The sequence below is a fragment of the Anopheles arabiensis genome, chromosome 2 (assembly GCF_016920715.1).
Source record: "Anopheles arabiensis isolate DONGOLA chromosome 2, AaraD3, whole genome shotgun sequence".
In the NCBI taxonomy this organism is placed as follows: Eukaryota; Metazoa; Arthropoda; class Insecta; order Diptera; family Culicidae; genus Anopheles; species Anopheles arabiensis.
This window is the reverse complement of record NC_053517.1, coordinates 12,600,421-12,623,729: the sequence shown is the minus strand read 5'-3', so window position 1 is coordinate 12,623,729 and position 23,309 is coordinate 12,600,421. Positions and strand designations below refer to the sequence as shown.

Sequence of the window (23,309 nt, the reverse complement as noted above, 5' to 3'; positions counted from 1 at the left end):
CCGAACGATCATTTACAATTAAATGATCCCTACCACTAGATCCACTCTTTTTTGCCTTTTGCATGTTCCATTGCAAAACAGTACTTTTGTTTATGGTAAGCGAAAAGTTGATGCAGGTGGCAAACAACCCTAGCAAATTTTTGCAAATACTTCAAATTAAGCGTTAGATACAGCAATCAATTTCATCAAGGTTGGGTAAATACACTGTTAAAACTGTAAAGTTCAAGTGTTTGTTTGCGTGTATACTAGGGATTTGTATTGTTCGTGAGTTTTTCTTTGCTCTGTATCGAGAACCGAAGCGCTTTCGAGTGGCGCTTTTGCTGTGTTGCGGCCGCTAAGTATTCAAAATGGTCTGTTAGAACGCATTACATATGCAGTAAAATCAGTACTTTCTGCTTTACGTCAGAGAAAATCGCTCCCGTTCTGTCACCAGATGGAAACATGTGTACACAGGTGTCGGGATAGAAAAGGACGGCTTCGGGGCAATGCAATGTGGTTACAATACTGAGAACTGACGAAAGAGAACCGTTGTACATTTGGTGGCCAAACAAGCTGCCACGAGACCGCAATGCTAGTCAACGCGTGGGTCAGGTATACGGAAAAGCCTACGCTTCCGTACCGTCCATCTTCCAATTGAAACCAACCACATACATGTTGGAGGAACTTGCCACCTGAAGACGACTAGGCGTACGAGTGAGCATCCGCAGCGTTTTAATTCGCTATTAGATAGTATTTACTAGCTCTGCATTAGCTGGCGCGTAACGTTATGTGTATAATATACCATTGTTGCACCATTCACTCTCTCACGTTTAGCTCCCCCCTCGTTACAGTTAATTCAAAGATGGTACCAGTGGATGCTGAACTGTATGTTTCTCATTTGTAAGTATTGTCTTGCGCTTTGAATCTCGCTATAGCTTTGTTGTTGGGAAAAGTTACTCGTTTAATGCAACTTTTATTTGCTGTTTGTTTGTTCATGTACTTATTCACTCTATTACGTCAATACGTGATGCTCGGCTGTAGTTTTGTCGTTCGTTCGTTCACTTGTTCATTTACTTACGCAGGTGTCGGTAACATTGATATACGATTTGGTAATGAACACTTTGCACTGTTAATTGCAGTTTTGAATGTAGTACAACTTTGCTATTTTCGTGTGTATGTTTGTACACTGTGACTAAACCGGTTGCTGTTGAGCAACTTTCCCCCTATTTGGAATTGATTTTAACAGAAAAGTTTTAAGTTATTTGCAACAACAAAAGAATGGTTACACAATCTATTCAAAAATACAAATAAATCAAATGAAATTAAAATAAAAAAAAGGAACTTACCTTGCACTTCCACTACTACGTGACAACAAATAACAATCTAAAAAGAGATTAAATAACAAATTCTATAAAAGAATGCACTTTGTACTGTTTGCCATAAACTATGCATACATACATACACACAAAGAGAGATAGAGACTTGCAGTGAATGTAACAGGAGAGATACCAAATGAATTACGCCCGGCAAATGGAGGCGCATGGTGGTGTTGTTTTGAATAACCAAGTTTCTCTTCACCGCACGACCTCTTCGGTTTCACTTCGGCCACAGAAGTTACAATAAGTAATATACGACTGCATCACAGCTGTCCTAGGCATTTCCACGCTTCCCTTTTTCCCTTCTGACGTTTTGCAAAAACAATAACGAGTGCAACAACGTCATACTTCTTTGGTTGGATGGTGCATTATGCATGTTTCTTTCGCTTTATAGTTGGTGCACACACACACACATATGCGCACAGATGCGCCCCGGTTTCATACAGATATTTTTCAAGTGGTGTTTTATTGAACTCTTCGCTTTTTTCCTTTTCCCTTTTTTTTCTTTTCTCTAGCATTTTTTTGTCACTTTCTCTTCCACCTCCAATGTACGTTTGTCTGTATGTTTGCTTCCTGTCTTCCTTTCCCTTTATGCACTCTCTATATTCTTCCATGGCATTTCTCGTTCGCTCGCGTGTACTAGTGTGCTTTTGCAAATGGAAAATAGGCTTTGCTATTATTGGGGATAGCGCCATTGTAAGGGTTAGCAGCCGTTATGTGCCCAGTAGTTAGTAGATATATGTATATAGCGGTTGTTTGTTTGTTTTGCAATTGCAATGCGCGTGTTAGTCTGCTCTACTTATTTATCACTAGCTCAAGTTGTCGCCCCGTAAGACATCGGGAAGGGCAGTAAGTGTAGCAGCCCACAACTAATATTGCTTGTTTGCTATGTCAAGGTATGTTTGTTTGTGTAGTAGTTTTCTTTGCAGCTTGCATCGCCAAACAGTATGTAGCTGTGAATAGATTATCGGATATCTACTTTCAGTAGATGATTTCCGTCCGCCTATTGCCGCACCGTGGTTCCACGACGATGGTACACACAATGGTTGAAGATTAGTAGTTGTGTTTCTTAAATGTTTTCACACACAGATCCACATGTGCACATCACATTTTTAATTCTGACCTCTTCTCTGAACGCACACCAGCGATGGGTGCGCAATACTATCTCTTGCTCTATTCACACTATTGCAATTTATTCGGAATTCACCCATTCTATGTGTTTTTTTTCAGTTATGGGAGGGGGTAAATGGTTTAACGTTTGCGAATGTTACGTCCTGCGGCCATCCTCTACTCGAGCTTGGGTGCTGCTGTGCACATGCGTGTGAGTTCAGTAATTGTCTACTGGTTTTGCTTACGCTATTGCAATGTGTGTTTTGCACTATTTTTATCTGACTCTTGTCTGGCGATCCTGCTGCACTCACACGGTGAATCTACTCACCGACAACACGCGCACACACACATATTCTCTGTACTAATTCATGCTTTCGATCCTACTGATAGTTTATGTTTTTGTCCCGTGTTGCCTAGTTGCATTTATAACACCACCATAATTATACTTCCCGTTAAACCCTGCCACTTCTTCTTACACTTTTCTATCTTCTTTTCGCTCTGTCTCTTTTCCACCAAACATGCGTTTGCTTTGCCGGCAAAACAGAGATGAAGAAAAACGAAACAAAAATGATAAATCAAAACAAAGCTTACGACAAAAACCGAGCAAAAACTGAAAAAATAATAATAAACACACTCCTCCTCATCCTCCTCCTCCTATATATCCTCAGCTTCGATTCCGTTTTATCAGACGCCCTTCCGGAAAAAATATCCCCCTCATAACGGAGCAACAGGCCACGCACGGCTCTCAGAAGGAGAATGCGCATGGGGCCGAATGGTGGACACCCCAAACGTCGCATTCGCCAAGCCAACACATTCCTACGCCCGGTTCGGTTGTATTCTTCATTGTTTTCTGCTCACAGCTTATAGCAAACGGTTGATCGGTACCCGAGGGAGGGGGAGGCAAATGGGATGATCTAGTCACTTTCGGCACGCATACCGCGCACCTCACCGACATGGCGCTGTTTGTCCAGCTCCTCTTTGGTTTTGTCCTCCAGCTCACGGATGTCCTGCATCGTCAGTCCGTGCCAGCTGTCCATCCAGCAGAACACTTGCCTACACAAAAACCAGGAACAGAGAACATGGAGTGAAAGTAGTGCATTAGTACACAGGTGGCACACAGATGATGTAGTAGGATGGCAGGCAAATCTTTTGCCTTACCGGTGGAATATGGTGAACAGTCTCCGCTCCGACTTCTGGATGAAGTTCTCTATTCTGGACTGCAGCCCGAACCATTTAAACTCGCAGGTGACCAGCTTATAGCAGGTCATTACCGGCGACACGCTCTTCTTCCAGTCCGGGCCGACCAGCGGGCCACGGCCAGTTTTCTTCGACTTGAACCTAACGGAAGCGGGAAAGAATCAGGACCAGTTACAGGATTGTTTTGCTACTTTCACTCCCAAAAACCCCACACTTACTTCGTGGGATCCTCGGTCTCTCTGTAGTCCGTCTGCGAGACGGGATCGTTTGCAATGTCGATGTGCACCACGTCGCGCTGCTTTAGCTTTTCCGGCGTCAACTCATGGGCCTTTTGGCGGATTCGCAATAAACGTAACCAGAGAAACCATTGCGTTTTTGGACGCGCACGCGACGGGTTGGTTTGGTTGATATTGGTTGATGTGGTTAGCAGCCAAACACGACGTACACAACATCCACGGTGACACATTGATTGGCGGCAGTAGGAGGACGTGAGATATTTAAGAAAGCACGTACAATACACGCGTACGGGTGGTGGAAGGTGGTGTGTTGTGACGCGAATATATATATGTACGCAGCATAGGGTATATAACGGCACATGGTGGTGGTGTTGTGTGTACAGCGGGGAGGAGAAAGAAAAAGTACGTTAGTATCGAAAAAGCACTTACAGCTGCTGCGAAGAAGGAAGCGTTACAAACATTAAGACGCACACAGACGATCGAAAAGGCTGCTTGTTTTTACAGCACATGTAAATGTAATTCTAGTCTTAACAAACACACACACACACAGACACACTGTTGGTTGCTTTAGTCTAACAATATTGCTCAATATTTAAAAAAAGCTATAAACAGCAGCTCTAAAGATGCAAGTTAATTGTTTCAAAACTTTCCAAACAAACTTTCTCATATAATTTTAGATTGATTAAAGCGATAGAAGTAAATACAGTAAATGTTTTTTTTTTCTTTGTTCAAGCTGTTTGTACCCTGCCTGTTATTCTATGTTATATTTCTGATACCAAAGCAAGTAGGTACTGACTGACACTACCGGTGTTTGAATACTTGGATTATACTTTGTCATTTACTATAGGTATTTAAGGTCATTCAAAAGTTTTATGATTTGATGAGTATATTTGCCCTTATTGTATACAAAAGACGCTACAACTTTAGCTTATTTTGGCAGAAAATTCATCTTTGAACGAATCAATGCATAACCAACTTTCTTCACTTCAAGTAATGCATTCAAGCGAACGCGATTTCATTTTCCAATAAAAAGTAAAGTGTGTGTTGTATTTCTTTGAAGAATACTTTGAACGGACCGCTGAACGATTTACTACAAGTACTACTACTACCTAAGTGCGAAAATTGAAGCGTACGGACAACACTCACATTAGGTTGATCGCCGGCGTCGGCGACGTGTAATGATTCGATACAGATGATGAAATTATCCTTCATGTAGCCGGGATTCTGAAGCCGAGTGGGCCCACGTGTAAATGCAGAGTCGGGTGGTGGCAGTGGGGGATAATGCCAGCAGCAGCGGTGGTAGCGCAGATGACGATGTGTGTGCGTATGTGTGGGTGTGTGTGTGGGTGTGCGGTTTGCGGGGGACGCATCGTGTGCCACGCACGGGACGATCATTCCGGCGCACGTGTGGGAAGCACATCACACAGGTGTCGTTGGAAGAAGGGAGCAGGTGGACGGCCAAAGGCGCATCAACGGGCGGCGTGTTTGAAGGCGGGCGAAGCGATATCGTAGGTTGATTTAAATGGATGGTAGTGGGAGATGGGATGGGAGGGGACAGGATGTGAAAGTGCGAATATTGTATGTGAACGAATTGGCTCATCGGACGAAAGGTTAATCCAAATCATCGTGATAGTCATCCCGAGTGGGGAGGGAGTGGCAAGCAAAAAGCGATCGGAACGGATCACACCCAGAGATCCGACACGTGATGTGGGCGCGATGGTGATGATATCAGGTTTTAATGCATTGCAATCCACCGGATAGAGTGTACATACAGCGCGTAACAATATTATCAAAGAAAATACAGGTGGTCCGTGTTTCCAAGTTTAACATTTTGTCGCCGAAAATTGCAAGTTTATGTGGCCGTGCGTTTCGTTCGTTCGTTAGTTCGTATAACAGACATCATCATTGCCCACATGTTTTAGTCCATCGTCAAACGGGCAGGCAGCAAACATGGCCGTCACGACAGCAACGACAGCAGCATGGAAAGAGAGATTGAAGAACGAACCGAAACAAAACAAACGGCAAAACGAAAGCAAAACATGGACCGTGCAAAAAGAATAAAATAAACGAACGGAACGAAAATATAACAACACAATCAATCAAACAAACAAACGAAAGCCAATCCGAACAAACCAAACATAGGCATGATGGAATGAGTATGATGAAACCGGAAAAAGATGAATTGTGGAAAAAGGTGATGGTGAGAAATAAATAAAATAAAATAAAAAGAACAAAAAGAGCATAACATTAGTTCACACCATATCCAGCTGCACTTACGTTCTCGAGATCGTCGTCACCATCGATACTGTACGTGTCGATCGTGATGGTCATCTTCTCCTTCATCCAATTGGGATTCTACAGGGATTTTGATGTTGGTAAATCATTATAGATTATTGAACATTACACGAAATTATCCATACTCTACTGACTAAAGCTATTTGATTGTATACTGAATACGATGTAACGTCCACGGCACAACACCTATCAACAAATGCTTAACACACGGGCCGTGTAAAACGAGATGACCGAAACCGTGTCAAAGGTCACATCTCTCGCTATCTTTCCTTGCGTGAATAGACAAACCATTTCGGATTAGGTTTTAAAAATAGCTCTAACTTAATTGGAAACATTATCCCTTTTCTACTTTTTTGTCTGATCGTCTGACAGAAAAGATTCTGTGGAAGCGCAGGTTCAAACTATTCCCAATCATAAGACCGAAGGTAAAAAAACAAAACAAACAGGATAGCTTATTGACTGAAGGATAACGACAACGGTACGGCAACGACGATGACGACCAGTAGGGGCACGGCAGGGTAGCATCGAATATCGAAATCGAATCGAAACACACACATTGGCTCAATTTCCGGGAGCGTCGTCCATATCCTTTCGGGCTGAAAACAGTACTATCATCATCATCATCATCGAACTCCACTCGAATGCTTACCCCAAACGGATCGTTTGAGAAACAACAAAAAAAAAACAGAGCGAACAACTGGATGACGATAACTTTGTTCCAGTATACCGTTTTCAAAGATATAAAATTAAGCAGTTCGTGTTCAAATTTGCTTTTCTTCTTTCTGCAGTAAACTTTTAGCCTGCAATTCTATCAAACCAATTTCGCTCGTTCACACTGCGCCACGTGTGTGGTTCGATTGATGTTCGAGTCGCGTTTGCTGCCGGTACGACGATATTAGAGCGACAGTTGCGTTCTCTCTCAGCCTCGCGAGGACACTACCCCAGCATGATGCTTTATCGACTGAAAGCGATGCTTAAACCGGATAGAGAAGTATCCTCCGTTCGTTCGTTCGTTTCGCTTGTCTACGCTTTAACTTACGGTTATGACTGTCCGGCAGTACGGATATGCATTCCAGGCTTCCTCGTGCACTTCTAGCGATCCCTTGGGTGCGAGCAGCCGGATGAAGGCCGGTACCTTCGAGGCCAAATGATAGATTTTGTACGTATACTGGCCGGAATTGTACTTTCCACCTAAAAGTCAAATGGTTTTGGTCGGTGCCGGTGACCGAAAACGATTAGTAAAAATTAGACACATTTGCTAGCTGGTTTCATTCACTCTTTTCTCCTCTTACCGAGCAGTGGATAGTTGTCAAAGGGTTCATTTTTCAGCACCTCAATACCTTCGCCGCCACCGGTTTCGTTTTTGGACACTTCCGCCACGCAGTACAGCTGTGCTACTTGGTACTGTGTAAATATGGGAGAAAAAAGAGAGAAAAAATACGATTAAGATAATCTATTTGTTCGCTGTAGGTGAATTAAATCTACATCGTAAACCCAACCATTGTTATTCATCAATCTTCGTTAGGATTTCAATAACATTAACCACTAAAGCGTTATCCGGTCCATGGAATTGGAAATAATAAATCTATTATTCTCGATGTTTGTCCTTTTTTAACACACACACACGCGCAAAAACACCTCCACAGCATCATAACACCGAAAAGGATGATTCCAGTTTTGCTATCAGCATCATCATCGTCATCAGCATGAAGAAAGCATGATTTATGAACAATTATCAAATGAACTGTGCAAAACATCACCTCCACCCTCTGCCCACACACACGTCATCATCATTCTACAGCCAAGCCAAATTCCCATTAAAAACCGATTTTACTGAGAGTGGGCCAAAAGGGGGCAAACGCCATAAAACATTGACGCAAAACCGGAGCCGAAAAAAGGAAGCATACACAAAAAAACATACACACACACACACACACACACACACACACACACACACACACACACACACACACACTGCAGACACACACAAAATGTCGGGCTAAATATGCAGCAGCAGCCCTAAATGGACGTTTATGGGGCGGCCCTGGAACACACACAGCGAGATTCACTTAATGGTGTCGAAGTTTAAATGGAGCACAACCACTTAATCCCTTACGGTCGTCGACTGTACTGCAAGGTCAAACGCACCGAGAAACCACTTTAATTTAAGAAGTAAAGCTGGAAGAGATGTTTTTATTACATTGTTTGTTGTTTAATTTGTTTCAAATGCAATAACCATACAGGATATGGGAGCTCTTACGTATGCAAACTCGTTTAGCACTTCTCAGAAATCAAGTTTAAATCACTTTAATCATTATTTCCACATTTTCTCATCACTTCTAAGCATCTGAGGTCTAAAGTTTCGTAGAACGAGAAGATTAACCATGCCGGGCCCTTTCTACACACCCGAACTGAGCAAAGGGCACAGGAAAAGTTTCTGCTTGTGACACTAGTTGGCTGCATGATGCCATTATAATGAAACACGCTTCTGCACCGCTCGCCTCTAGCGAAAACTAGCGTTAACCCTTTTTGCTACTACCTCCTACACCATTAGAAAAGTAATAAAAGTTTCAAATTAAACCTGCCCATGCACAGCAAAATCCAACAATTAATAAACTTCTACTATTCTCGGACTGGCTGCTCCGGAGCAGCGTTGTGCCGCCGCTAGCAGTAATGGAAAAAGCTACAAAGCAGTAGAGGAAAACACCAATTCCAACTTTAAGGAAGACACACCAACACTATTTAAGCTCAAATCAATAAGCAGTAAAATGTGTAAAATGTGTGCAATCTGTGCTCCCTCTTCCCGTTTGGCAACCTCCATGCGTCAATTGATCCCATTTTAAATTGGACATTGGAAGAAGGCTGGCGCCGGTCTTTGGCTACACCCGGCGGTTCTTCCGTTTTCTCTGTTTTGCCGTCTGCAACAATATATTACTCTCTGTCTCCTCTATTGCTCTCTGTCGCCTTTTAAATCCAATATCCTGCTTCCGCTTCGGGAAGCACTTCACTGCACAAACTTCAGGGGATCAAGATGGGATAATGCCAATGGACAAACATAGAAGCACTCATTTCAGACATTCTATGCGCTCACTGATGCTTTTCAGATTATCATGTCTTGTTCGGTAAATAACAGCATGAATGTAGCAAAAGGAAAAAAAATATATAGCTTTTAAGTTGGAAAAGAGTAGCCTTTAATATCGCCATCGTACGTTTAAACGTTGAAAATCAAACACCCACGTCTCTCGGTGGTGTAAATCAGGCTAAAAATAGAACTGAGCTTTCATTGAAGAGAACTACCCCCCCATCCTCATCGGGTGTTCTTTTATTCAGATCGCCCAGCGAACGTCAAACGTCGGAAGGACTGCTGCAAACGTCGTGGCAGTAAACAGGGAAGGAGACGAAAAGAAAAACAAAGTATATTATGCACTACACTAAACACTAACGATCTTGAGGATTTTCCTCACCGTGGCCCATTTAAAACAGGACTCGCCTTACTTCTCGGCCAAAGTGTCGTGACGGCACAGCCCCAGCCCGGGTGTACACCCATACACAACGCGTCGTTCGGTTGACGTGTCCCTGATTGTCTACGTTATACGCTGATTTTTACTGTACGGTTATGTATTTACCTCTTAGCGCAGTGACGTAATGCTACACATCTACCCCAGGCAAGGAGCGAGCGGCAAAGTGTGGAAGGGCCTGCTCCTTCCACTTTCCTGGAAAAGCTTTTTCCGGCTCCGTCTAAAGAAAACCCCCATCACCTTTCCTCCCTCCCCTCGCCAAAGCTTTCCCAAGGGAAGTGTGATATTTATAGACAAATCACGACAATTCCCTTCTCACGCTTCCGGACCCGGGTTTTGCAGTTTGTAAACGAAGCGACACCACACCATCATCCGCTAGCTTGCCCCTAACCTGCGCGCCCCCGAGAAACGCAAACCACGTGGTCAATCTACACCGCAACGGTGCGCATACACTGTACACACCAGGGGAGAGGGGGGGGAGAACACGCTTCCATCTGCAAGCTTCCGAAGGTTGGTGAAGCGAAGAAATTCGGCATTGAAAAGGAGGCAAGAAAAATCCCACGCAGTGCCTAGAATGCCGTATTTAAAAGGCAAGAAAGGCAACTCACGCAGACTCAGGCGGAAGAGAGATGGAGAACGGAAAAGTACGGGGGGCGGGGGGGAGGAAGGACAATTTCAGTATATTATTGATTTGTTTCTCCCTACCTTCGCCCTGTTTTATTTTCGCCCAAGGGGGGAAAAAGGAATTTCCTATGGGGCAATTCAAATGTATCAATGCTCTCGAGCATGACTCGCCCTCGCAAGAGAATACCAATCGGATGGTTTTGATTTTTCCTTTCATCCATGAACCACAAAAAAACCGATACAACAGGAACACGTAAAAGGTGTTAACATTACCGAACATAATTCGTGTACCAGGCGGTTAGCACTCAACCGTGCGGGCACTTGTAAAAGTAAAGGCTTTGGTAGTGAAAACGATTCCATTTTCGTTTCGACAAACTGATTCACCTACCAACAAACTGATAACACCAAAACAAGCAAATCAGGAATGACGGGATGTTTTTTTTTACGCAAACAATCGCCCCTTTTCCAAGTGTTGCAGTGACTTTCATTGACTGAAATCAGTATCGCGGATCAGTATCTCGGCCCGGCAACGATAAGCCTTCGCACGGTCCTTCGCACTTTTTGGGTAGAGAGCATATTACACACGATAGGCAGGACCTGGCCGCCTTCCTTCCAAACCGACCGAGCACAATATAAAGCACACGCCGGAATCTTCTCGGTTCCGTTTTGTTTGACTTGCGGATGAAATATTGTGTTTGCCGGTGCGTTTTATTATGATTTCTCGGCTCGCTCGTTCCTGTACGTCCCGTTTGCCTTGCTCGCTTGCTTCTTCTTCTTGCAGGGAGAAAGAACTGAAAGTACGAACATGAATTAAATATTTCATCACGTCCAAGGGGGAGTTGGGGAGGCGCGAATAGGAGGCAGCAGCATGTTTTATGCTTTCATTTTCGCGAACTTTTCCATACCCTACTCCAAAGACAGATACTTCACCATCGGCACCAGCAGCTCACACTCAATAGCAAGTCGTCATCAGTCCCTTTCCTACGTAGTTGGACGATTCAAACAACCGTACTCTTTTTTTACAATTTGTTTCCTTCTTTGTATAAAATTCCCCGAGGCGAGTTAGATTACAGGTTGGGTGGGAATGACGATGTGTTCTTGTTCAAAGCGATCCCAAGCGTGGCAAGGAGGAACAAATTATTGCAAGGTGATTTCGCCATACTTATTCTCCCTCCTTCAGGGTTTCCCGCCAACGTGCCTAGTTGCTGAGATTTAGACGTTCTGCACATACTACGTACTGGGTGCATTGGAGAAAGCGTAAATATTAACGCTCTAGCAGCTGCTGATGGAACTTGCCGTATGTGAGAGCTCAGTGTGCAACGCGGTGGGTGTTCCGGTAAAGATTGCTTTTGCTTGAGTTATGAGGTGCATAAACATATTGCACGATAACAACAAGTTCTCTTTTGGGCTTGCCACTTTAGGGAGCAAAAAAGGATGCTTCTCTACCTCTGTTCCAAAGCTCAACTGCAAATAGCAAATACGTAATGAAGGGAACACAACCCAAACACCAAAAGCCAGATACACTATATCTCTCCCAATTGCAAATGGAGCGTACATAAGGGAATTTTCCACCCATGAGACATGATGATGGTTGATGATTTCGTTTGATACATCACAGTTTCAACTTCGGCACGGGCTCGAGATGCTTGGGCGATTCTAGATAACTCCACAACAACAGCAACAATCCCCCCTAAAACCCTACCGTGAATTGTGAAATTTATGGAAAAAAACAACACGCATACACTTCTTCATCTCCCACGCAACATTTCCCGTTCAGTGGGTGCAGGCACGCGCGTCCCTTTGGCTGCTGCTGGTGCCACAATTTCTAGAAGACTGCGTTCCTTTGCCAAAAGAAGTCCACCCAAAAGAGTTTGGGGATTTTATCCAGAAGAGGACAACCCCATGTATGAAAAGCCAAAGCAGTTTCTCAACTGCTGTGTACATCGGTGTGTGGTAAAATGGTAAAACTACTCGCAGTGAAAAGAGTTTCATAAAAAAACACATTCTTCACTTTATGTAACACTCTTTTTCCTGTGCCAGTTTAAAAAAATAAACAAGAAAGTGATTAATCATTAAAGCTCCAACAAACTTTCAACCACCGTTGCTGCATGTGATTGAAATTCAGCTTTCCTGGGAGCGTAACGAGCTGTTCAAGGGTATCATAATTCGCTTCTACCGCTACTGCTGCTGCTGCTGCTGAGTGAATTCTGCCGAAAGCGAAAGGACGCAAAACTTCAGGCAGACCAGCAGCACTAACCAAAAACCCACGCGTTCGAACACACACACACGGGTTCTTCTGCTGATGGTGGGTGGTGGCATAACTTCTTCTACACCGCACAGTAAGCAGAAATGTGCTTGCGTGGGAGTAGTCCCGGGCAGGCGAAAGATTAAATGGTCACATGTCATCAGCATATCCCCACCATCACCACAGGTCGATCCGGAGCAAAACATCGTGGGAATAATGACGGTGAAAACCGTTTCATTTCCTTTGGTTCAGAAGCAGTACGAATCCGGTTCGAAGGACCAAACTGTGAGTGCGGCGCGGTGGAATGATACAGTCAAAAGTTTCCGACTCTTGATAGTGGTGGTTTTAATGTGATTGGGAGAGATTTGTGGTAGACCTCAGGGGGGGAAGGGGTCTTCTACATCACGTGCACCAGGTTCCTGCTGGTAGTGTTAGTTCTACTGAATCTTTAAACTAGCTGACTGCTTACCTCTTCGACCGTCAATGGCAGCGTAACTCGACTGAAATGAAAGGAAGCAAAGGATACACGTTTAATAAATACTGCCATTCTATGTGTATGTATGTTAAACAAACGTACTGTTTGCCGTATATTGTGGTTAGTATTTGAAACATACTCATTCCCACCCACTCATAATTAGCGCCACATTACATGCCAAGAACCAAAATCCCCTCCATGCTGAGCTGCTGATAATCGATAAATTACATCATAAACGGCCCATCCACCCTGCAGCTTCTTCGCCCCGTGCAAAGAGCTACCACAGTATCATAATCAAATCTTGGGCTCCCATCACCAACATCGTCATCAACATCATCATCGATTGAAATTGATCAGCTAAACGCGAAGAAAAAACAACAACAAAACACCCATTACATAACACATCGCAGGTTCACTCAGAGAGGCGATGGTGCGTGTGTTTGTATGCGCACTCTTGGCCTCTCCAACAGTGACGTCGTTGTGGTGTTTGCTGCTGTTTCTGTACGACGGCGGTGTGATGTGAAATGGAAAACACATCCTACGCCAAGGAGCAAAACTATAGAACCGCTCCAACAGCACATACCAAGGCTGCTGCCGCCTTCTTCAGCGGATTACACACACACAGCGTACACAGGGCGCAACGAAGTGAGAGAGAGTGAGAGAGAAAATGAATCACAAACGTGAGATGAATACTCCAACGGTAGTACACAACATCACGGCCGTGAATGAACGCTGCTGCTGCTGCTCACATACGCAGCACGTCGTTGAACGGTGAGAGGTGAGATGCTGCAGTGAGCATTGACACCTGTGCTTGTGGAAAACGTGTCATAATGGAAAACCACCACCACGTGCTCGCGCGGTGCACAAGTGGGGAGTTTAAATTTTACTAATAAGGGAACAACAACAATAATAAATAATATCAGATTGTCTAGTCTAATTAACAATTATTTTTATTTGCTAGAATCGACCAAACAAAGTCCCGCTCATGATTTGAACCGTCGATCTATAGTGCGTAAGACCGATGACATTACCACTGCACCGTGGCAACGCTTCCCGCATTGTACGTTTATTTCCCACTAATTGCGGAGTTCATTCTATCGAATTAGAGATCAGCGACACTATTTGGCAGTATACGCGCCGAAAAGCATATACTACTACTAAAACGAAATTAAATATTGACACAGAAAAGATGAACTTTTAGAGCATGTTTGCGCCAAAAAAGCGACCTGTCTATTAAGCTCGTATGGCATCGTTCCCGATAAGGAGTGACAATGAAATTGCAATTATCGGTTTCGGCACATAGCCGGAAAGGCGTTTTTTTTTTTTGCTCAGCCCGATTTCTGGTCCAACACTACCCGGTGGTCGCAATCAAGCGAGCAGCAAACCGAAAAGTCATTCGACCAAAGCCCTACACGACAGTGAACAGCGAAAAAGATAACACGCGTACGGTACCGGCTGTACGGCGCGGCAAAAGCGGGGTTTCCTTTGGGAGCAGCACACCAAATACCCCTAACCCTTCCGCCACCTCTTTTCCCTACCGAAATTTGGAGCAAGAATAGGAGTAACAGCAACAAAAAAAAGTGAAAATCATCATCAACTCCCCTCCCTTCTCCTCACGTGGGGCTTCGAATCGATAGTAATAATGCTGCTGGGCGCGATGTATTCATACCCTTAAGGGTGTTGTGAGCCAGTGTGTGTATTGGGAGGGATTTTTTATTACGATTTCGTGTTATCAATATCCAACACTCTTATCCGGCTGCTAGCAGGTGTTGCGTAACATAGTACGCTCCGAGGTTAACGGTTTGGGAAATGATCCAAAATTCGTGGAAGATTTCACACAGCCATACAAAATGTGCCATGATTTTTCAATTACTCGATTGCATCGAATATTTTTTTAACTTTACTACAGTGAACACTAGCACATAAAGAGACTTGTAAAGCACAAATACTCTTCGCTCGCAATGCTACTACTTTCAAACAGCTCGCGTTACAAATATTCTACAGTACAACAATTAAGCTTCAAGATTGAATCATGACCTGGCTATGAATAGAACATTGCATCGCTTCATGCATAAGTAAAAGCGAAGGAGAAGTAATGTAAAAAAAAGTACACTACTTACTGGGTGAGAACTAAGCACACTCCATTAGTAATTGTTTCATTGTGTGCTCCTCGCTCAGTTACTGGTTTCCTGCGTCATCGAGATTGTTTCATCGCTTACACTTAACAGAGTCAAGAGCTGCGGCAGCAACATGCAACAGTATTAAGCTTGTGCCACATAAAAAAAACGAATCAAACGAATCGTTTAAACGTGCCTCAATAATGTATGCTTCGCCAAAGCAGCAAACACTAAACCGAACTGGCACAACCAGAGCAAATGTAGAGCCACAGTGAGTGAGGCAAAAAATCACGACCTCAGCTTTATGACGTTCGTTGTGTCGTGTTGTCCTCGCAAGAGGGCACACCGGCAGCAATGGTTAGCTTCCCGGTGGCCCACATGTGCCGCCGTGCTAATAATGCGCGCCTAGTCCGACGCACGACGATGCCATACAACTGTGTGCGCTGCGTGTTTTACCCTCAATACCACCCTCCCCGAACCAGGCTGTGCGAATAACGACGTTCAAGGGAATGGTCGGTTGGTAGGTTTGGTTCATGGACGGCCACGTTATCCTCGAAAAGCGCCGTTGTCGTTAAGCTCGCGAATTATTGCTCCCCGGGAACGGGTCACACAACGGCTGTGCCACCTCTATCGCGTTCTAACAAAATGTTTCACGGAGTGTGCTGAAACTGTTACTTCCGTTTTTTATCACCCGCTAACCACTTATTCATCTTCATTAAGGCACCGATCGAGAAAGAGTTTATGGTCTTTGCAGAGCAAGAAGCGAGCCGGTCTTATAAAAAAAAGCTCGCATAGATACGATGGAGGGGCAGTGGCACAAGGTGAACAGTTTTTCCCGTTTCTCGACACCGCCATCCTCGAAGTGGTCTACCGACCGGCCCCCCTTCCCTCGGGGGTTGTATAGAGATAATTGCATTTTCTTCCAACTCTTGCCGCATGCTTTACATTGACCGAAGCACACACACAAGACCTCCGGTAATACGCGTGCGTCCTCAAGTGTCTCTACAATTACAAATGATGTTGCATGCCGGGCATGAAGGTCGCACGAAAATTGAAGGGAAAGCATTGAAATCGGATATGAAAACATGCCTTGCAAAAACGTCCAAACCGAAAAGTTAGCGTAGCACATAGCGTACTAATCTTTTTCCGCTAAAAATATCCCCTAGAGGAACCTATAACTTTGTGCGGCAGAAGGAAAAGTTTTTCACCACTACCGAATTGAATAATTAATCGTCGGTCGGATAAAGCGGGATATACACGCGGTTGGCCCCATCAAGCGAACACAAACCAAGCCGAAAACCAACGATTAGAGCAACATTATACGCACACAGCAATAGTAGCGGGCAACACAGTAGGCCCCGACTACTCACCAGGGGAAGGAAGTCGGTGTACGGGCGATATGTAAATATAATCCCCACAACCGGAGCCAACTGAAGCCAATTAACCTTCCTAGAAGAGGCTGCGCACGTTAGACACGATGACGATTAATCGATCGCGGCTTGCTCTGACCACACACACACACACACAGAGCTGTGGCCGATGCTATCGTTGTGGTGGTACTGAAAACGACGCATGAAAACGCCTGCCTATCTGAAAAGCTTTATCATTTGCAAAGCAGGCGCTCTTCCGGCAGCTTTATGCTCACTGACTCCGCACCACCTAATTAAGCAAAAACGGTTCTGATTACGTTCACATTCGACCGGGAAGGTGAGCGTGTACGATCAGATGCTGCGAGCGTGCGAGTTGTTTTACAAGGTGTTAACCTTTACTTTTGTGTCAGTGAAGTTACATTGCATACATCGTTGCATGAGTGCATGAAGCCCTAGTGACAGTTGGGCTGAAAACTGACTCGAGAGAAACCCTGTACATCCAGTTGCTGGAAGTTGTCATTGACGATCAGCGCACACTTGATGAGGCTCTTGAAACGATAGTGAGCGTGCTGGAGCCCTCCGCTGACATATCTCTGGGTACAGATGATAAGGTGCATCTCGATTTGCTTGCGATTACCATGAACAAACAAGGGATTGTAACTGGATGGCTTTCGACACTAAACTTTCGCTGTCCAAGCGATGCCGACACTTGGCAAAGTCAATAGCAAATGATCTATTTACGGGGCTTCTTTGGTACTTTGTCCACGATAGCCACACGTATGGAAATTTATATATTGACTCTATTATTTGTCTATTGATAATTGAATAGAACATTACAATACGTCTCAGATAAAGACTTCCTCTATTTCCTATAATTCATTATTTGAACATAGAATTTATACGTTGTGTATTCACGCCCTTCTAACCACACAACGCACGTCAACGTCACGTTGAAACCCGGTGGAACCAATAAAGGCCACGCAATTGATAATTTTAAATTGATTTTGAAATGATGATACCTCCAACCCGAACCCGAACCTCATTTTCAGTGCAACGTGCCATATACAACGTATTTCTCCATAAAACGAGCACTTGCCTCCCGCTCAAACGAATCGCCAAGCCTTTCCCACAAGTTACACTCCTCTCAAAATTAGTCAGCAAATCCGGCTCGAACTTATCAATCTTTAAGTCGTCGCACAGCGCCGTCACAAGGGCCACGACACCACCGGTGCCGAGATAAATGCGTTTGCACCAAGAAACCGACATGTTAGCATTATTGGTGGCTTTATCGCAAAATAAACCATGCCACGATGACAAACTTGGTCTACGCCCCCCTTCTCTACGCACTGATAAAGCATCCGTGCCGCCGGTTGCCCAAATTGAAGACACACGTATGCCGCCTTCTTGGATGAAGTTCCTAGGGCACTCGGAGCTAATCGATTAGGAGGCGAGACGATTTATCAAACTAATGGTGGATTGTTTTAAACTGTAGCAAAACATTCATTATTCAAGAGTATCCTTGGCAACAGAACTATAGTGACGGCCAATGAATCACTTAATGTGTTTTTTTTTCCAAACTCTTCCCCAAACTGATAACAAGACAAGTGCGATCCGATTGTAACAATATTCGGTGCATTACAATACGTGTAGTACATTGCACTAAAAAGGCCATTAACCATCATATTTCATTTTATCCGCAATATCGCTATTAAAGGATTATCTTTTATAATATTTTTATATCACAGCAATACCAAGCAAAAGAGCAATGCTAAATATTCATTTCCAAAATTTTCCATCCATCACGCACACGTCTTTATGTACGACTGGAGGGGGGGAAAAAGCACCCTTTTTAAGTGACGCTCATTATGGATGGTATTATTTAAATTTAATTTTCCATTCTGCTCTCCTCCCTCACCTCTCCAAAATGTAGCTCTCAGAGCAATAAACACGAACACCAGCGTGCAGTCTAAAATTAGTGAACATTTTTGTGCCTCTGCCAACACTACAATTTTATCCATTTTTCGCCGGATGTGTTGCTGCTGCTGCTGCAATTGATGCTGATTGGTTTGGCAATATTTCCGCGTGGAAAAGAGCAGTGGAACCAATTCCGAAACATCGATTCCACGATCGGGTAAACGCACCCCACGGCGACCCCCTCGGAACTATTATTGATCTCGAAAATTGCGTTTGTGCATTGCCTTGACACCGGCCAAGGCCGACTTGATGATGCTCGTGAGATACGTGCAGGGTGAGTGAGATGGGTGCGATGGATTATTGGTGGATTCCATTATTCGTATCACACTAATTAATGTCAATTATGGTGCGAGAATACGACCCCGGGACAAGGTTGCGCGCGCTGCCGGTCGGTTCTAAGATGCACGACCCCTCGAATAATACACCGCCTCCCCGCACAATTGGATTTAATTTGATCGACTCTGGTCAGAGGGTGTTGGAGCTGGGTGTGTGTGTGTGACGATAATAATATCACTATTTCGAGCTGGAAATAGCGCCTTTCTATCTAGGGGCAAATGCACTCTCAGTCTTATAGCAAAGTTTAGAGCGACATTTTTTCTTCGACCCAGAAAACAATAACTCTAATTGCACCTCGCTTAATAAGCCTCGTGTAATCGCAAATGAGCCAAAGCTCAGCGATACTGCAGGAGATTGCAATAAACGTGACTGCATAATGAATTGCCAACAAAATCGAACGTACAGGGGAAAATGGACAATCAACACACACAACAACGTGTTAACTCCACGTTTGGAGGAAGGTGCTCGTCCCTCTGCATAATTGGCGTGTGAAGTGCTCTTTTTCTTTCGAGCAATTGACGGATCGACGATGCATGCGTTCAACTCTTGAAGCGGCATATGCTCGTCGATCGTCAAATCAATGTGGCGGAATGATGGTTCAGGGCAAAATGCCCATCGAATGCTGGCTTTGAATACCATATACTGAAGCAGTTTTCTAGCGCAGTGAAGGGGAAAGTATTGGGTAAAACCGAACTACCAGCGATGGTGTCGTGGTCGTGACTGTACTATCGCTTATCAGCGCGAGGTGCCAGGAATGTGTTTGGGGGGCTATTACAGCTTATCGGAAATGGTGCTTTACATTGAACGCCATTGCAAACAAGCACATGCTCTGCTTGTTACTGGGACAGATTGGTGCTTTCCTTTCAGTAGTTTTCATGTTACAATAATACATTAAGCAATTGGTAGAAACAGTATTCCTATTGGAATCTTAGTATGTAGGTTGGAAATGATCATGAGCCCATCGCGGGCGGTTAATAATTCATGACTGTTTTTCTGTAACAGATTTTGATTTATTTTTCTGAATTTTCCATCAAAACTTGTAGTTTTCCATTCATTCCCTTTTACCTTTTACCCCAAGCTCACTGGTGAGAAATTTCATCTCACCCAGGCGAGTCTGCAAAGCCTGTCTCACCAATCTACCACTTCTGCTCTCACCGCTTAGGGTTTGCACTCTCTCTCTCTCGCGCGCGCTGTTTCGGGTTTCCTTCTCTCAATTTTCCTTCGCTCGCCGTTAGGGCATGTGTCAAAATTTATTGGCGGCGAAAAATCAATTTTTGCCCAGCATTTTCTTTTGCCCACTTTTTGCGGCACCCCGCACCATATCCTCGCAAAAATCGATGTGTGGCTGGCTGGAAACATTTGCCGACTGCTGCTTTGAATGACGAAGACACCAACGGCTCACACTCTCCGTGGCCACAAATGAGTGGTGGTTATGAGGCGTTGGCCCTTGCTTTTCGGCGAATACATCATCTTCTAGCTCCCTGAAGCAACTCGGACATCCGCAGGGTGGGTGGGTTGTTTCGAAACACAAACACAAAACCGACAGGATTCTAATTCGAAGCTACGTATACTTACAATTCTTTGATCAACATTTTGCACCTCCTCGGAACGGGTTTATCTTCGCCACACAAAAATACGGCCTTTCCTTTCTGCACCACTCCTTTACAGTGCGAATGTCACTTTTGGATTTACTTCACTTGGTGGTCTGCCGAAGGTGGTGGTGGGGCGGCACACAGGGGGAAGCACACGGAACTGTGGAAATCTGCTAATGCTAACAAACCGGCAAAATGGGAAAACACATGTACTCGCAACCGAGAAGCATCGGCACAACGGGAAGGAAGCGAAGAAAGGGGGGGGGGGAGTTCGATCTTGGCTTTCCAAGACGCGGTGAGGTGATACCGCAAATAAACACACTAACGTTGTTGCTGCTGCTGCTGCTGCTGCTGCTGTTGCTAAATCTAAACAATTAAACCACACCACCACCAGCAGCAGCAGCACATTCTCGCGCACGTTTCCATCGAATTGTGTAACTGCTACACACTCGGGCGTACCGAGATAAAGCTAATCGGTGCAAGAACACACCACACAGCCTCCCTGGATGAGCTGATGATGCTCGTTACCCTCGAAACCCTTCCCTTCGGTCGAGCAAAGGCCACGCAAGAGTGCGTGCTACTGTCCTTCGTTTGTCTACTACTTTCGCTCGTGCAAATCCCGGGCTCGGTCTCGCGGTACTATGGCAACAGACGCATCATCATCACACGGGGAGGGGCGCATAATCAAGAGAAGGCTCCTTGCCAGCACTGCTAACGTTAATGAAGATGTTTGCGATGTGTGAGGTTGATGCAAAGGTACGTCGATAGATCGAACAGATGAAACCGGACGGTCTCTGCTTGCCCCTTTCTGTTGGCAGTTCGACTCTACACATACGTGACCTCACACACCGCACACACACACACACACACCAATACACACCACGCGCCCAATCCGAACCGTTCTTTGTCGTCTTTTTCTCGGTCAACTCGCGCGCGCGACCGCACACACACACGATTTGCAACATCGAACGACATGTGTCGTCGGCGTGTTGTTGTTGCTGTTGTTGGCTGCTGTTTTGTTGCTGTCGTCAGCAGCAGCAGCAGCAGAACACTTGAACACGTAGTAGCCCCCCACGATTGGTAGGAAGGATATACCGGGGACAATGACAACACTGTTCGCCCCATCGTCCGTCCATTTCAACTTCTCTTTTTCACACGCTCCGGAATCGATGACTTAAGGCCATTTTTTCCATTCATTCGCAGGCGGTCCCGGATGTAGTTTGCAATCGATTATTCATCAGCTTTCTGATTCATTTCTTCTTTCCGGGGGAGCTTTAGGCGTACTCGATCCCAAAACACCCTTTGCGTTGAACTTAACCTAGAAAAAAACACTCCACCGGTTCGAATTTCACGACTGCTACTGCTGCTGCTGTTGGGCTGATTACTGGAGGATCCGAGGTGGCGGTGACTCACGCAATTTTTGCCAACCCCGTTCTTCTTTACTTTCCCACTTGATTATTTTCCTGCTGGGCGACTTCACTCCAGTCGGCGTGAACCTGTGGCCTCGCCGACCAATCACCCGGGGAAAGGGAGGGGGGTAAGGAGCGAGCAATGTTGTATTTTCTTCGGTGTCGCGAAGGTGAACAGGGGAAGCAATGCGGATTTTGCCACTCACTAGGCGCAGCACTTGGTTGCTGTCGCCCCCCGAAAAAGTACACGCCAACACACTTACTCTGGGGAGTTGTCTTTTCGCTTGGGCAAAAAGAACGAACACGACACGGCACGAAATCTCTAACCGCACGGCACGATGCGACGAAATTAAATAAGATTTTTGCCTACACTTTTGTCTGATTCCGCGGAAACGCGAGATATGGCTCTCTCTCTTCTCGCAGAGGGTTTTCCAAGCATTGACGGCAACTTGAGGTCGTGGTGAGCGGTTGCTACATTCGCAACGATTTGACAATTACGGTACCCGCACGAGATGTGATTTGTCATACTTACAGTACCGATTGGAACAGGCACTGTTCGTTGGAAATAGCAAAAAGGATGGATTTTTTGCATGCATTTTATTCAAAATTGAATGAATTTTACACAGCTGCACAGTTAGTTCACTTTTTTCAAGATGGCCTTATCAAACTAACAGGCAAATAGACAACAAAAGATCAAAATTAAAAACTTTATAGGGACGTCAGTCTGAGTAAAGGTCCCACAAAGCTCGATTCCTGTCCGAATCATCCTCCAGTGGCGGAAATTTTCTAATCGGTTGCATTCCGCAAGCAAGTTTGTTTTTCCAACGAAGCTGATCGATCATCAGTGTGACGAATGAGGTAACACTTTTTGGCTCAACCTTCCCTTCGCCGAGTCGAAACGTCAGTTGGCTGTCAGAGACAATTTGAAATTGCTGTCAAAATCAGTGTGGCCAGATTTTTTTAGCGGTTTTCGGTAGGAGCGTCAAAATTTTATCGGTAGTTTTCGGTACGAGTTTCAATTTGTATCCAGCACGTCCAATTTCATCGCATCTCAAAAACTACAGACACGGGCCTTGGTTGTCTGTGTTGAACTTTTGATTATGGTCCCTATTGAATTCCATATTTTATATCGAGTTTACTGCATTAACTCATTTGGGAAATGGTTTTTTGACTTTTCGGACAGTATTATGAGAAAATCTGTGATTTTCGGTAGGATTAATGAATAATCGGTAGTTTTAGGGTGGTCATCTGTGAATCGTTAGGCATATCAAAAATCGGGAGGAATACAGATAAATCGGTATGTCTGGTCACTTGGTCCAAATATACTCATTTGTTTATAACCTAACATTCAATACTCGACCGTCGGGCCACGTGCCAAGATTTCAAACTAAATGAAATGCCGCCAACGGTTATTGTACTTGTTTGTATTATATTCATGAATTTACTTAAATTAACC

The 23,309-nt window shown here is 44.6% G+C and overlaps 1 protein-coding gene across 3 annotated transcripts; it reads right to left on the bottom strand.

Moving 5' to 3' along the window:
• Positions 1-67: 67 nt before the first annotated feature.
• LOC120899937 (phosphatidylinositol transfer protein alpha isoform) lies at positions 68-22,317 on the bottom strand. Of its 3 annotated transcripts, none has more exons than XM_040306337.1 (9): positions 22,224-22,317; positions 20,428-20,623; positions 13,050-13,080; positions 7,486-7,597; positions 7,233-7,384; positions 5,045-5,122; positions 3,881-3,990; positions 3,624-3,803; positions 68-3,518 (listed from the first exon to the last, which is right to left on the bottom strand). In XM_040306337.1, exons 2-9 carry the CDS (start codon positions 20,442-20,444, stop codon positions 3,380-3,382), a joined length of 819 nt encoding a protein of 272 aa, XP_040162271.1. In that variant the 5' UTR covers positions 20,445-20,623; positions 22,224-22,317; the 3' UTR covers positions 68-3,379. The 3 variants fall into 3 exon arrangements, with proteins under 3 accessions (XP_040162271.1, XP_040162253.1, XP_040162262.1); XM_040306319.1 differs by having other exon boundaries at positions 22,117-22,300; XM_040306328.1 differs by lacking the exon at positions 5,045-5,122 and adding an exon at positions 6,176-6,253 and having other exon boundaries at positions 3,380-3,518; positions 22,117-22,302.
• Positions 22,318-23,309: the final 992 nt, after the last annotated feature.